At 38.7% G+C, this 15,965-nt stretch overlaps 1 protein-coding gene across 1 annotated transcript; it reads right to left on the bottom strand.

Moving 5' to 3' along the window:
* Window positions 1-8,491: 8,491 nt before the first annotated feature.
* Window positions 8,492-15,867, bottom strand: LOC128360665 (protein sel-1 homolog 3). The gene is made up of 23 exons (XM_053321151.1): window positions 15,814-15,867; window positions 15,243-15,717; window positions 14,761-14,887; window positions 14,531-14,652; window positions 14,315-14,430; window positions 14,158-14,219; window positions 13,928-14,060; window positions 13,709-13,844; window positions 13,469-13,606; window positions 12,046-12,251; window positions 11,773-11,952; window positions 11,014-11,133; window positions 10,750-10,890; window positions 10,584-10,646; window positions 10,327-10,500; window positions 10,092-10,219; window positions 9,923-10,006; window positions 9,754-9,844; window positions 9,559-9,646; window positions 9,370-9,479; window positions 9,128-9,255; window positions 8,933-9,035; window positions 8,492-8,723 (listed from the first exon to the last, which is right to left on the bottom strand). The coding sequence occupies exons 1-23, from the start codon at window positions 15,865-15,867 to the stop codon at window positions 8,634-8,636; spliced, it is 3,069 nt and encodes a 1,022-aa protein (XP_053177126.1). The 3' UTR covers window positions 8,492-8,633.
* Between the last annotated feature and the right edge of the window lie 98 nt (window positions 15,868-15,965).

Genomic DNA, 15,965 nt, shown 5'->3' with positions numbered 1-15,965 from the left:
AGCATTTTGAAAAAATTACTGCGATGTAACAGAACGCATTTCTTTCTAAGCTCACACTGACACAACAACTACATGAACTTATTTATCTACCAGTGTGACTTGTCATTATTCACATCTGGCATGGGAAATGTAGGCATATGGGAAAAGCTAACTCTCCTGCCTGTGTCTCCGCAGCAGATATTTCAGTTCACCTTGACAAGAATGCCATATCCTCAGCAGAAGCATAGAAGCATGGGAAGCAGACAAGCTAATGTCTGCCACAAAGAAAATCTTTATCTTTTCCACAAACCATGGTACAGTAAGAAGTAGAATTATATTATATATGCATTATATATACATGCAACTAATGGTATTTTAGGTGTAAGCAATTTTCATTTTATATATTGATAACTCCTTGTAATACTGTATGTGCAGTATAGCCTCTAAAACTAATAGTAAACTCATGATGACATTTGCGTTATTCAGTTATTCAGTAATGTGCCTGTCTCTTGTTAGTGTGAATTTGTGTACACTTCTCTGTAAGGTCACTGAGGTCAGTTTAAAAACCCAGAGATACTAAGGATTGTGACTGTAGTCCATAGTCACGGAAATAATTGTCAGATTAATCACTGGTTGCAAAATATAACCAATAGATAGACAAATCAACAAAAACACACATAAACACACAAGTGTGCAATTGGACTGCACAATTTGAACTTATTGATGGTATGATTGATCCCAGAGAGTTCCCTGGCTGAATTCTTACTGATCAAAATTATCTCACCGAAATCTTCAGTCTACAGAATATCAATAACACTATTAATGGCAAGACAGGTGACAGAGAATAGAGTGGGAGTAGTACCTCGAAAAAGTGGCTGACAGAATATTTTCAAAACAGGAAAGGGCAACTGTAAACTCATTATTCCAAATGTTAGGTAAATATTATGATGATATTTGTTTCTAAAGATGCCTCTAATGTCCTCCTGCTCGGGCACTCCTCTCCTATCCACCCACACAAATCACCCTGACATACTCCACAGCTGACGGCCATTAATCAGACCTCATTTTATAAGGGCTGCATTACACAAATCCCAATTCTCATGCATTAACCTTGTTGGTGCCCCTTACCACCCATGAAAGTTGGCACATGCTGCATGTGTGTTTCTGTGTGTGTGTTTCTGTGTGTGTGTGTGTGTGTGTGTGTGTGTGTGTGTGTGTGTGTGTGTGTGTGTGTGTGTGTGTGTGCATGTATTTTGAGCCCTTGTCACTTGTTAGTGTAGCAATTCCTGCCATGCTATAAATAAAACCAGTCACAGGAAGGGATGGAAGCCAGTGGAGTGCTTTGACAGCAGAGGGCATAATGGCTTTGTCTCCCTTGGATGTGAGGATTTAATCTGGTCTACAAACTGATAGTTTACCATGTACCTCATACACTGTAACGCTGCACATTATACACCTGAATACAAATAATATATTATATTTCTGGTGTTTCACAAGCTATGCATGGGGTAAAAACATAACATAAACATAAAAGTTTTCTTGATGTTTACTGTGTAGGAGTAATTAAGTATGCTATGGTCCGTCATACCATTTAAACTGAAAAACACAAGCTTGTGTTTCTGCGATCGACAAATTCCACTGTATTTGACTGTAAACTTCGACTGTGAACTGTCTCAGATATTAAAATCAAATGACAACCCCAAGGCCAAGATTCAATAAAAGTCTATACACCAAAACACCATAGTGATGCAGGATAACAAAAACATGATGTCATGGCTCTATGCACTCTTACTGCTTTTCAGTTGTGTTGAGTGTGTAGAAAAACAGAAAACTGTAGAAAACATCAGATTCTTACCTTGACCCTGGGCATCCTGTAGGCAACCGCAGAGAATCAGAAGGAGCTGGAAGGTGACAGACAGTACACCAATGGGGAGAGCCCTACAACCCATGCTGCTCTGGCTCCCCGCAGCCATGGCACCATTGGTTACTGCAGGGAAATATGAAGATGTGAGACTGACTACTAAGAGAGTGAAATGTTTTTTTCATTTTACCTACATATTTCTTGATATAGTTGGTGAAAAGGCTCATTAAACACATGATGTGTGAAAATATGAGACCACTGGGCTCATGAGGTCAGGCAGAGAGAAGATAAATGATCCATCAGACATTAGATTTACAACGTGTTCAAGTGCTAAATAGTAGTCTCAGGCCAAAGTATGAAAGCCATTAATACAAAGGCTATTCTGCGACAAACAATTCATCAAATTATATGAATAAATAAATATGCTTACAAGAAGAACATTACTGTTTTTCTGTTACTGTACATTTACTGATGGAGTATTTCATGGCCAGTTTAAGTAAAATATGGGTATTCGAGCAGTTAGTAAAAGAAGTAGAAACAATGTAGAATGGACAAGTATGATTGATAGGTTCTCTTTAATTATCCTATCTTATTCCACTTCCTGTACCAGAAATGATTAATGGTGTTCTGGCACCATACTTTCTAAAAAAGTTGGTTGCAGATGTGGGTGACCATAGTTTCAGCCTCCTCCTCGATGAGTCCACAGATGTAAGTGTTTTTAGTACTTGAGGGTTGTGATAAGGTACTTTAGTGACACCAAACACACAATTGTCTCAACATTTGTGGGGCTTGTTGAGTTGGAGGGAGTAGATACCCAATCTATAACCCGAGCTGTTGTGGCTTTCCTGGAGAAGTGTTGTCTCAAAAAAGAGAACCTCCTCAGGATAGGGACTAACAATGGCTCCAGCTCACTTTCCGCTGGAGCTGGTGCTGGTTCAGAGCCAGAGCCTGTCTAAGCACCGGGTTTTTTGCTTTTCCACCGCTAAAGCTCCAGCCCTGAGCCTCAGAACGGGAGCCAGAGCAAGCACCAACTCTTTGCTGGTCTAAAGCAAGAACCGATTACGTCAGCGGACTGGGGGCAGGGCTAACATTTATTAGCCGGCTAGCGGGGCTAACGTTTATTAGCCGACTAGTGGGGCTAACGTTTATTAGCAGACTAGCGGGATTAACGTTCAGTAGCTGACTAGTGTGGCATTTACAGAGGGTTAAAGATTTGTTGATTAAAAGTACTATTTTTATCATTTTTTTTGCCAGAGCTGTCGTCTTCTTCCTCTACTGCTTCTTCTTCTTCTTCTTCTTCTTCCTCTTCTTCTTCTTAGTTTCCGGCATGCTAGATGCCTTGCGCCATGTTGCTGCCTCTCACTGGTGAATCATGGAAATGCTTCAAAGGCGTGCGCTGGCTACGTTATACAGTGACGCAATCGCGTGGCTCCTTACTGGTGGAAAAGCAACAGGTTCAGAAGAGGTGCTTGGATTAGCACCAACTGAGCACTGTCTCTAGCACTAGTTCCGAATCAGCACTGGCTCCAGCTCGGTGGAAAAGGGATGGGATTAACAATGGGGTCCATAAAGTGCTGAAGGAGGAGTATGGCCTCAAAGAACTGGTTCTTATTCGCTGTGCGTGTCACTCTCTGCAGCTTGCTCTAAGTCATGCTTCTAATAAAACCATGCCCCGTAGTGTGAAGTACTTGGTACGGGACACATAAAACTGGTTTTCAGTGTCTCCAAAGTGCAGAGAGACCTACAAGGCCATATATGAGACCATCACCTGTATTGATGTTCTCAAAGAGCCAATTGATGGATACATCAGTCCCAAACCGTACCTTGGTTACGTTTTTGAGTCGAAGGCGGCTGAGTGCCACCTTGCGCCTGAGGAGAAATGTTCATGTTTTACTGTGACTTGTTGTAGGCTCCTAGGTGGTTAGAAACTAAACCAAACTTAAGAAAACTAAACAAAAACCCCCCCAAAACTCACTTTTTGTCTCTCCCATGACATCATTCCTCTCTCCTACAGCATCCATTACAATGACATTCAAATGTCAAATAACACAAATTAGGTCGATGATGTCATTTAACAATTTCTAGCAACTTTTAGGACAGCCAATAGCTACTTTCCTTACTTGGGAGGTGGCAACACTATTCATTTAAAAAATGTAGGACATTTACATTAAGTGCATTGCTTAAGATTTAAGTCTGAAATGCAAAAGCATATGGTTTTTCTCCACAGATCTTCTACTGCTGGTGATTTACAAGCTACAGAGACACAGCAGAAAGTCAACTATGCAACAAACAAAATGAACATTCAGAAGACAAACATGCATTCATGTCATTCAGATAATGTGTTTAACCTAATATGGGTACATAAACATAAACAGTGTATTCCTTTAACTATCTGACTATATGTTGTGAAAATATTGAGTCTAAATAGAAATAAAAAGACATACTGAAAGTCTTTGGTAAAGCAGTTAAACACTATACATTTTTCTCATAACATGTAATAGTTTATATCATATAACTTATATCTCAGTGCTACAGATCTAACACACCAACTCCCCAAAGTATACACACAGTACCTGTACCTGCACGTCCACGTTGTTGCTGCTGCTATAGTTCCCACGAACGAGTGCAGCTCCTGCCACTGTCTGAGTTTCTTCTCTTGCTTCTGCTGTGCTCTCACAACTGGCACAGTGGCACAGCCAACTAGCCCATCTGCAAAGACAGAGGGAGGGAAAAAGCGAGAGAAAAGAAAAAAGAGAAAAGGAGAGGAAAAAAACCGATGGATGGGAATGAGAAGAAAAGAAAAAGAAAGACAGATTGCTTTGATAATGTAGATTGTCAGGAGCTGTATTGTTGGTAAGCCAATGTGCGGCTGAGTAAAAATCACAGAGTTAAACTAATTTGATTTCACATTCCCTTTGTGCTACCGTTTCCTTTTCTATTCATTTGTTCGCATTTCAGCTTTTGAGCTCCAAATCACAAGCCTGGCTGCCGTGCACTCAAATCACAATCTGTACAGCATCTTATTGAAGCACTCATTGAGATGTTGGACCTTTTAGCCTCTCAGTGCACAGAGTAATACAGGACATTTGAAATTCACAAAAAAGATGCAGGAAAATGGAAGTATCAGGGGACAACAGGCTCCTCACTAGATGAAAAGTGGACTTATATTACATGCCACAGTGTTCACATGATTTAAGAAAACAATAAAATTAAAATGGTGATGATAAGTTTAGTCAGCAAATAATCAATTGGGCCAATGTACCAGGCAATATTGGCATATTACAGATATATTGGTGTATCAGATAAAGGACAAGAGATTGCAATACAGAAATTTAAAATAATATCAATTTGATGTTATACATAGTTTCTCAACCAAGCAGCACTGACAAATTCATCCATGTTCATACTTAATATCAGCCTAAAAGTCCGGCATTCATCAGGCTATGCAAATAACTGCTTTTTAAAATTAAAAATCAAAAATAGTATGCTGCTTCACACACAAAAGAGTTAAGGAAGCGAGTCTGTTAACACTGCATACTCCCTCGAGCAGACCAACCACTGCTGGGTGATAGAAAACACATCAGTGATTTTCTCCGGGAATGTCTCCACCGACACCCAGTTTAAAATATTCATAACAATACAAATACAAGACTTTCATCAGTGGGCTCAATCACTGTTGTGTTACATCATTCAGCAATAGCCACTTCCCACAAATGTATTTAAATGAACATTTTGTGAGATTATTTAGGCAAGGCAAGGCAGTTTTATTTATATAGCGCATTTCATACACAATGGCAACTCAATGTGCTTTACATAAAACAAACAAACATGTAATTTGAGAAACAAACATACAATTAACTCCCAACCCCCCCACCTCCACACTAATAAAAACAAAGTACAGAAAAATAGAAAGAGAGAGAAATAAAATGCTAGAATAGAGCATTAAATAAATAATGATTTGCTTTAAAATCATTAAAAGAACATAAAGTGCAAATGAAAGATTAAAATGTAAAGTGCTTTAAAAGAGCTCAATCATAAGCACATGAGAAGAGAAGTGTTTTTAACCTGGATTTAAAAGTGTTCACAGTTGGGGCTGATTTCAGTTCTGCTGGTAGTTTGTTCCAGTTGTGTGCAGCATAACAACTAAAAGCTGCTTCACCATGTTTAGTTTGAACTCTGGGCTCAACTATCTTAGGATATTATGGACAGCTATCAAGTGTGCATGGTTTACATTAGTTGTAATGATTTTTAAACCAATACTTTTGCATTTTAGGCACCAATTTCATCTGTTTGAGCTCTATTAGTAGTGTCACAGTAGCGCTGTGCTGAATACTGTACTTTTTAAGTACAGTATTCAGTACAGTATATAAAGGCTTTGAACTGATGGACAACATAATTTTGCCTCCAGTTTCATTTTAACAGTGTTTGTGATCTACTTTAATCACTTTCAGCACAACAAGGTCAGAGCCAAGCACAAGTGAGTTTGAGAACAAACCCTTCAGGTCATAGGGATTCAGCAACTTTTACAAAAACAATAGCTGACGCAGGGACTTGAACCCAGATCTACAGCTGAAGGACAGCCTACCTACTGACTACACACCCTGCTGCTCAAAAAGTACATTGGTCATATGCCATCAACTTAAATTCACAGATCCTTCTCTTAAAATAGAAAACACCAACACTGTGTAGCAAGATTTCAGTTCTACGTATAGTCAATGTATAATCAAGTCTAAATTTAGCATATTCAAAATAATAATAATACTGAGTTGATAGAAAACAGCCCGAAATGTCACCTCCCTAAACATAACCCTCACAGTTTTGTGAATTAAGTCAATATTTGTACATTTGACCATGAAACAGTATGCTCATAAGCAGGTATTTTATTGCATACTTCTTATTGTTGTGTCAAATAATTATGTAAAAAAATACCGTTGTGCTGTATGTCTGGAAAAGGAAAAATGTTAAATGTGAAAGGCCTAATAAAAAATAAAAGCCATCCTTACCTTTATGCAGAAAATAAAGACCAAAGTACTCTGATGCTGAGGTCCAGTGTCCTTTGACTGGACAAACTGTAGAGGGTCTAATTTGCCAATGGGGGGCCCATTTAGGTCCAAAAGCAACAATCCAGCAAGATCCAGCAGCACCTGTGCGGGTAGCAGAGCTGTGTCCTCCGAAGTGATAGTGGTAGCTGTAACTAGCAGGTGCTGGATCGCAGGAGCCATAATTATCCAGGATTGCAGATCTAATTTTTTTGGCCAATGGTGGCCAATCTAATACCAGGCGTATGAGGGCCATAAAAATAAAATAAAATAAATGTATTAAATAAAATAGGCTTCTGACCTGTAGGGCGGGAGGGGGGGGGGGGGGGGGTATTTGCAGAAATTTGTGAGATTAAAGTCATTAATTTATGAGAAAAAAGGTTGGATATTTTATGACATTAAAAAAACTCAGATATTCTGTGACATTATAAAGTAGCAAATTTGCAAGGAAAAACAAGTCGGTTATTCTCAAACATCATGAAGTCACAAATTTGAGAGAAAAAAAAGTCAGGGAAAAAGGTGTTTTATTCTGCCAAGCAGTCACATAGCCTAACTTTGCAAAGCTGGAGAGACGCCGCTTGTCGTGCATTATGCCTCCCGTGGAAGAACTGCTCAAATTGTACTTTTAAGTTGGGTTTAACAATAAGGAGATACTTTTGTAACGCAGTGTTATAGACACCCATACATAGGTTATAGGTTAAGTCAAAACAGGACGACCACACATTTATTACTCTTCACTTTTCTGATCATAAGTCACTCCATGCATCCCCATACACTCACTTCAGTTATCCTTCAGAATAAAACCACATCTTCACTGTGTGAAGAAACATAAATGGACTCTAAGCCCGGAAAAACAATGTCAGACTATCCGAGTATTTCTCAAAAATTTGAAGGAACGGAAGTGAGTGTATGTGGATAATTTGTATTGCAGTTATAAAAACATCCAATAAAAGTAATACTTCTGCAGTTTTATTCCATCCTTTTGTATCACCTAATCCAAATAAATTATCTTACTATCTAATTATTCTTACAAACAGAAGCAAAGCAATTAAACTCCAGTGTTAATGAAATGTTGATAAGTGTCTGAAATTGCTTGCTTGATTTTGGTTAGTATAATATCAGTTGCTTGAATAAAAAAAGGGAAAGACTGCTATATTTTAAGAACAAAATGTGTTTTACTATTACTTTTCTTAATTGTCAACATTTCAGATTTAGTTTTTCCTGTCAATTGTCCTCATACAACACTACATCAAACCTTAAGTAATGCCAAGCAGTGCTTTTCAAGTTTACGATACCCTGGGTATTGCACAAGAAAGGCATGTTCCAGATGACCTGTTAGATACTTGTTTAGAAAGTACTGATGGTGGTCCTGAGGCTACACCTAGGCATTCATTACCTCCTGTAGTTTATCTACTTACAGACTGCCACAGGGTGAAAAAATCCTTACCCAGAGAGACAGAAGGACATCCAAGAACAACATTGTTAATCCACCAACAGTATCTTCAAGTCTCTTTATTGTTGTTTCATGAAAACGCAAAACATTCTTCCAACAGGAGGAACTTACAAACCAAAAACATTTCAGATTAGATAAAACAAACATTTTTGAAACAATTACAATTGTTCTTTATAGCGATCCCAAAGTAAACATTCACATAATGTAAACTGACACAAAATATTGCTGTGCCATTGTGCTGGATGTTCACTTTGCTGTTCTTCAGTCTGTTCCTCTGACAATCCTGATAGGAATTGTGGTTCTAGTTGAGAGAAAAGCCACGTCTCCTGAGTACACCAAGGATGAATAAGACTATTGTTGGAGCTGCTATTACAGCAACTGTGGTCGAATACTGTGGGAAATAAAACAAGGAAAATGTCAAAAAGGGTTTTTACATGATGGAGTCATTGTAGGAGTCCTGATTTTCAATATACAGTATGCCCTACTGAGCTGCTGCTAAACTCAGTTCTATTCCTTTTTTTACTTTACAGTTAAAGTAACAACAAATAGCTAAAGAAATAGCCATATGTATGTAGACACATATTTACACATATCACTAACCTTAATAGCAGCACTGTAGTTCTTTTGGAATGATTGTATGTATACGTTAAAGAGAGCAAGACTGCAAGGCACGTAGGAGTATGTGTCATCTGTGTCTCTGCATCTATTTGGAAGAAAACGGGAAAAAAGCTTATATATTGGAAACAGTATACTGCACTTTCACAACTGATGTACATACATACAATATGAACACACCTTTTGTACAAAGCATTTAGAAGCACAGTGTTGTCTGCCAGATACAGCTCTGAAAGGCCGAGTTCATTCAGTACTGAAAGCGGCAGCTTGTAACCCTCCTCAGCGAGGAGGCCAAGGTTGTACCATCCCTGTGAAAGAATAGCACGGTTTACTCAGACATGTAAGCACACTAACAATTATGAATAAATACAGACTTAAAAAACATATACACACAGCAAGAAATCAACTTAAAAGAAGCAGACCTGTGGCTCATTCCTTTGTGCTGCAAGTTTGTACATCTGTGCTGCAGAAAACAAGTTTTTCTGCCCGTCAGTCTGCCCCTCATACCACAGATCACCCATCCTGATCAAGGCTGAAGAAATGACAGAATTAGAGTTCAAATGTTAATATTTTGTCTCCAGCTATTTAACTTTCAAAGAGTATTTATTTACCGTATGGGTTAGGATCTTGGCTTTGGATTGTAAGGTTGTAATATCTCCACATACAATGCGACGCAAAAGCAGGATCCAGAAAATTTCCCTGTTAACATACAGAGTTAAAACCATTTCAAACCTTGTCTAAAAAGTAAAAATTATACAGTAAAATTATGATGACAGTTGTATGTGTGGTATATTTCTATAACTCACTGTATTTTGTTCACATAGATATGCCACATTGAATTGTGCAGGTGCGTACCCCATCTCAGCAGCCATCATGTAATATAACAGTGAGTTGAACCTGTTAAAAAGCTAAAAGGTTAATTTACTGCGACGACAATCAAGTAGCCTGATCAGTGTGAATAGAGACAAAGATTACATGTCACTCTTCAGATAGGAATCCAAGGCTTTCCGTAAGATGCTGCCCAGGTATCCATTGTGCTCAGCTGCCCACTTGACCCACCTGCAGTCAAATAAAAAGAGTATCAGAATACCTTAATGGTGCAAAGAAATGTGAAGTGAAATGCATAAAAGGTTGAGTCACTAACAAGACAGCATCAGATGGACGCCTATTGACAAGGCCAGAAATCCCAGTGTTCCAGATGTCAGCGACTTGAATAGCTCCCCTGATGTTCCCTCTATGTGCAGCCTTCAGGTAGTACTTATATGCCATGTACTGTTAGAAGAACACATCATTTACCTATTGATATAAGCACTCAATGCTATTGTGCAAGCATGCTAGTATATGACCACAAAATGCATTTTTACAGTGGTTGAGCTAACCTGGTCAGAAGCTTGTCCCGGATACAGGCCCTGTGAGTACATGACACCAAGGTTCAGAGCAGCATCTGGGCTCTCGAGGAGATCAGCCTGATTCCATAGCTGCACTGCCTGCTTGTAGTCCTGCTCAAACTGTTCATAGTACCAGGCCAGGGCATTGATTGCAGGAACAAAACCCTGCGGGACAGAAGAATCACTGTGAGATGTGCGAAATGCTGATTGGGGTTTTTATAAGAGAGCGCTCATAAACAAGTGGTGACCTTGTCCATTGCTTTCTTCAGGAAAATGATAGCTTTTGGGATGTCCTTTTCAACCCCATGCCCCTGCAGAGAAGCAAATAAATATGAAGTAATACACAGTAATATTAATAATGAGTTGGTACACGTTTCACTGATCACGTTATTGTTAAAGAAATGTAAATCTGACCTGCAGTAGGCTTATTCCATAGTCATACATTGATACGGGGTCCTCCCACTGCACAGCTCCCCTTTCATAGTGTTTCACAGCCTTCTGGATGTTTGGGGACACTCCCTGCTGACCCCAGAACAGCATTCGAGCAACTGTTTGCTGCAAGACAGTTGTTGAATAATTATTAAAGACAAAATGATAAAATATCCTCATTTTGTTAATGTCTCAAATTTTCTTGACTCATTATTTTAGAATGAAAATGGAAGAAAATGAACAGGCTACCTCAGCCTCAGCTGCACCCCTCCGCGCCTGTAGTTTCAACCACTGGAAGATATGATGGTCTTCATTTGTCTGGAGTTTCAACACCTCCTCATTGTTCAGGTAAACAGCCTCAACATATGTCTAAAGAAAGAAAGAAAACACACATTAATCTCAATGGACTTTGATTTTCCTTGCTCGGCATATGCAGCTCCACACTTTAAATAAAAAGCATACGACTCAAGAGCACTGTAATATAACCAGGTTTACCATGCTGTTATCTTTTTGTATGGAAAACAGAAACAAACATATTGATGATGGGAATCTGTAAACTATGTTCACAAGAAGGGGAGAAGAAAATATGTTTATGAGTGCACTGTGTTTACATCATATCGCATATCACAGCTCATATGTTTGTTATAAGGCTACAGCTACATATTACAATGAAAATATGTGTAGATTAGATGTGAGAATTTCCTCCAACCTCTGCTTTACAATTACTGTATGTCTGACACTGCTAGTGATAAGAGAATAAAATGTATAAAATCTACTTTCTGGTAATATACTTGAAATGATGCTGTTGTAGAGTATATATAGCTAATATCAAACAAAACATTATTTGAGAGTCTCCATATGAGTGTGTTATACCACCGCCTGTAATTGTAAATAAACAAATATTTTTGTACCATATATTGTAGGATTATTTTCATTATGGACTTAGCAAGATATGCAAAATCAGCACGCCAAAGCATACAGTATTGCGTATGCTAATGTGTGTATTACCTGCTGTGGTGAGGGATTATGACGGTCAAAATTTGTTTGTTTAGCAATGTTTGCATAATATGCATACGCCACGTCTGGGTCTGCAGGGACGCCATGGAGACCCTGGTGGTGGAGATGCCCAAGGTGCAAGAGTGCTAATCGATCATCCTTCTGGGCTGCCAGCAAGGCCAGGAGCCAAGCCTGCACCAATCACAGGAGCATGAGAATATATAAAAAACTGGACATGTTTATGACAGGCATATTTCTAACTATGGCTAATTCAGTAGTGCACACCTTATTGGGCTGTTTCTTGACTCCCAGTTCGGTACTGTATAGGACTGATGACATGTGCAGAGCTTGGTTGTCAGCTAAGCAGCCAGCTTGGAGCAGCAGTGGAAATATTCTGCTGACCACTCCAATCCTGCTCGCTCTGCCCAATTTATGAAGCGATAAGGAGTACAGTGCTCTGCCCAGAGCTGGCAGGCTGACCCCTCTTCCTCCTGCAAGTCACGAATTGAAATGATTTTAGCTGTTATCATCAGTGGTAGAAAAGGTATTACTTAGATTGCCAGTGAGTCAGTCATTACAAACCCATAATAAAGTGGAGCTCCCAAATCGTCCAAAGGTACCAAACATGCCAGACTGATTTTTAGGGCAAATGTGTATAAAATGATGCCGAGGATATTTAGAACATTCCCATTTTAAAAAATGGGCTTTAATAGTGTAGATTTTTTTTTAATAGTGTCGATTTGTCCTTGACTTAAAAGAAGGGAAAAAGGAAAAAGAAAAGAAAAGAAACTACAATTCAAATGGCCACAGAGGCAATGAATCTTATGCAGGGGGGAAAAAGTGCAGTGTCCAGGCAAGCATTGGTTTATTGCTTTGGTTTATGTTACCATTATTTGCAAGCAAACAAAAGAACAATGGCGTCTCTCTTGCCCTGGTTAAAAAAAACTAATGACCTTCCCAGTGCCTGCTGGTCCTCTACCTGTAGCCTACCTATATAGATAAATTCACCTCTGTGCCCCAAGCTGCCATTGCCCTTCAACAAAAACATTAACGAGTACTCAAATTAACTAAAATAATACTAATATTATAATGAAATTAATAAAACTATACTCAAAACAAAGAGGAACAAAATACATCAATTAACATTTGATTATTAACTTTAACAAAAATAACAAATAGCTCCAACAAATAGTTTTCAGTTTAATTGATTAATTTAGTGTAAACGTCACATAGCTTCAGTGAAGAGGTGATACTGAATATGATACTGATTATTTGGGGAAAACTGGATATTATGGGGTTAAGTTAATGTACTGTGTCACAATGAAAGAATGCTTTACAAATGTAAACCCTGGATTAAAATCAAAATACTTCAGTAATCATACTAATTGTGAAGAATGATCTCCTTACAGTGTTAAATCTTCTAAAAGATGACTTGCAATCTGAATTTCAGTGCTGTAGATGGTGCAGGTATCTCATGTTTTGAATACTAAATGCCTAACCTGCAAACAAACTAAGTATAGCCAACGGGTGAATGTAGAAGAGTAGAAGTTTTAATATTGTAAAATCTCACAACACACTCTAAAATAAAGAAGCAATGTCTCAACATTGTCCGGCAGCCCAGGCAGTGCTTAAGTAGACATATTACTTCCAACCTTATGACATTATGTACCAGACATTGCAAATGAATTTAAGGTAGATTATCTCTTACTGTGTTTAAAAGCCAATAACTTTGCCAGTTTTGCAGCCTGTCTTCTGTGAGGGACAGTTCCCTCCCACACTTCACACTGTGGCTCTAAAGGCAGTCTGTCCTGTCCCATCCATTCATGGAAAGCATCGAAACAGCTCTCTGAAACACAACATTGTATCCTCATAGTGTTGGTCTGCATCACACTCTTGGGTATATTTCAGATTATGTTAGAACCACCAAAAGGATTAATGAGCTTACTACCAGACTCTGTGCTCTGTTTAGCTTGCAGAGAATAGCCAGCGATTTTCAAGACCATCTCCAGACTAAATTCTTGGCAGGTCTGCAGCCATCCAGTCAGGTTCACACTCTTAATGACGTCCGGAATAACAACTTCAGTCTGTGTAAGAGAGAAATGATCAGACTCAATGGAAGTAATTAAATCGATCATATAAATATTTGTGGGCAGCTAGTATGTATTACCGTGCTGTGAGGTGATATTCGGTTCCGGTAGTAAACAAATGGTCCAAAATAACCTTCAATGCCTCTTATGTATTTCCCTCCTCCAATCACAAAGTATCCCTCTGTGTCATCCAACATGACAGTTTCACTCATCCTGTCAGACACAACAGTTACATGCTACAACACAAAGTACTTTTTTTTTTCTTTTGGTAATATGATTTATATATTTGTCATGTTAAAAGTAAACTTACACATGTACAGCTGAATGAACTGTTCTATGCTCCTTATCCATGCACACCATAGAGAGAGTCACCTGACATACAGTGATAATGACCATTTTATTTTGCAGTATTACCATTATTTGTGTACTGTAAAAAAAAAAAATCTGGCCAGGATTAGAAAACTTACTGTTCTAGTGTGCAACGTTACGCTGAGCTGGCACCATTCATTTAAAGGCACCTTGAATGGAGAGCGAAATGCAGAAGATGCCTCAGACTCACCGCTAGTTTGGATGTGTATATGGCCTGTACAGAGAGACCATTGTTAATCCATATGATGGTAAAATGTAGTTAGATACTAACAATATCTAAAGAGATGGGGGAAAGAACAAAGTCTCATTAATACCTGAATTTTTGAGGAAGAGTGTCGGTGTGGCGTAGTTATTCTGTGTGTCTATATGATAAAACAGTCCACACATGTCGTCCTGGCAGTATCTGGTTAAAAATATCCACATAGAAAACATACACCTGAAAAAGATATAAAACTCACTTAGCTAACTTTCTCTAAAAAGTTATAGCAAAAACAGAACGTAAAGCTAAGTTATAGACTACATAGAGTGACAGTCTTTCTCTTACCATGGAAAAGAGATGGACTTAAGACGCGGATACTCCAGAACATCACTCTTGTAGGAGTGAAGTGTCTTTGTGATACCAAAGCCTTCTCCGGTTGAAGCATATACTGAAGACAGTAAATGCACTGTCTCTGAATGAAAAAGAGAGTTTAGTTGGGATTTGCAAGACAACAATGAAGAATATTATTTCATATCTAGTCTAAAAAAAACCAAACATCCCTTTGTTATTTTATTTACAGTACCAATCAAAGATTTGGACACACTTTCCCATTCTCTGAATGAGAAAGTATTGAATGTTGACTCATCATTAAATATTTTATATGCAAAGATGTTCTGAGTGATTTTGAAATGTTGGATTGAAAAGGGATTTTTTTCAAGCCTATGCTTGAACTGTTTTTTTTTTGTTTTTTTAGGTATCTTTGTCAAGTTTCAATTTTGACAAAGATCACAATCTCTCTACTCTAACCTTACTGTACCTTTGCTTACCTTGCTCCAAAGGGCATTGTTTCATCAAAAATTGTTGCCTTAACTGCAGCATCCGTGTACTCCAAGCACTGCACAGATGATGCTGTTTGACAGGTCGACTAAAAGGGGGCTTAGGCTGCAAAGTTGCCACATCCTGAGCTGCACTAGACCTCTCAGTGTCATCAAATCGACTGTATTGGACGGATACTCGAAGGATAGAGCTCAGCACCCACTGAGAGTGTGGAACAATCCCATCAGCTTGATACACCAACCAATCAGGCAGGTTCAGCTTCAGAGTCCTTATTTTAGGGTCACCAGGGTCGCAGCTCCACTGTCTTAGTAGGAGAGTGGAAGTGATGCCAGTGTCAAAACACACAACACAGTCGAGCTGTACTGTAGCAAATTCATCACAAGAGTAAAGTACTTCCAAAAGATAGTCTGGCAGAGGCTCCTCTGGAGGATTCAGGAGTGTCACCGAGTCTAAACCCCAGACTACCTGTATATGACAGAAGACATGCCGATAGTTGATAATGACATGTTAGAAACACAAGAGACTAGTGAATAACAGATCATGAGAGAAACCTGTTCCTACCTGCATACCGAGGCAAAACTGACAGATATATTTGTACAGTGTGTGGAAATCCATGGTCCAGGGGTTTACTTAATATGACCATTAAATATATCCAAACTACAAAGGAACAAGGATATAAAGAGAGCCTCGATAACCGGACCTCATCCTGCTCC

Source organism: Scomber japonicus, chromosome 6 (assembly GCF_027409825.1).
Source record: "Scomber japonicus isolate fScoJap1 chromosome 6, fScoJap1.pri, whole genome shotgun sequence".
In the NCBI taxonomy this organism is placed as follows: domain Eukaryota; kingdom Metazoa; phylum Chordata; class Actinopteri; order Scombriformes; family Scombridae; genus Scomber; species Scomber japonicus.
This window is presented reverse-complemented; position numbering and strand designations above follow the sequence as displayed.

Coding starts and splice junctions, on each gene's coding strand:
- LOC128360665 (XM_053321151.1), bottom strand. CDS start 15,867: ATGGATTTCCACACACTGTACAAATATATCTGTCAGTTTTGCCTCGGT. Junction 14,431..14,530: donor ACTCTTCCTCAAAAATTCAG/GTATTAATGAGA, acceptor CTCTCTGTACAG/GCCATATACACATCCAAACT. Junction 10,007..10,091: donor CGTCCATCTGATGCTGTCTT/GTTAGTGACTCA, acceptor ATTTGACTGCAG/GTGGGTCAAGTGGGCAGCTG.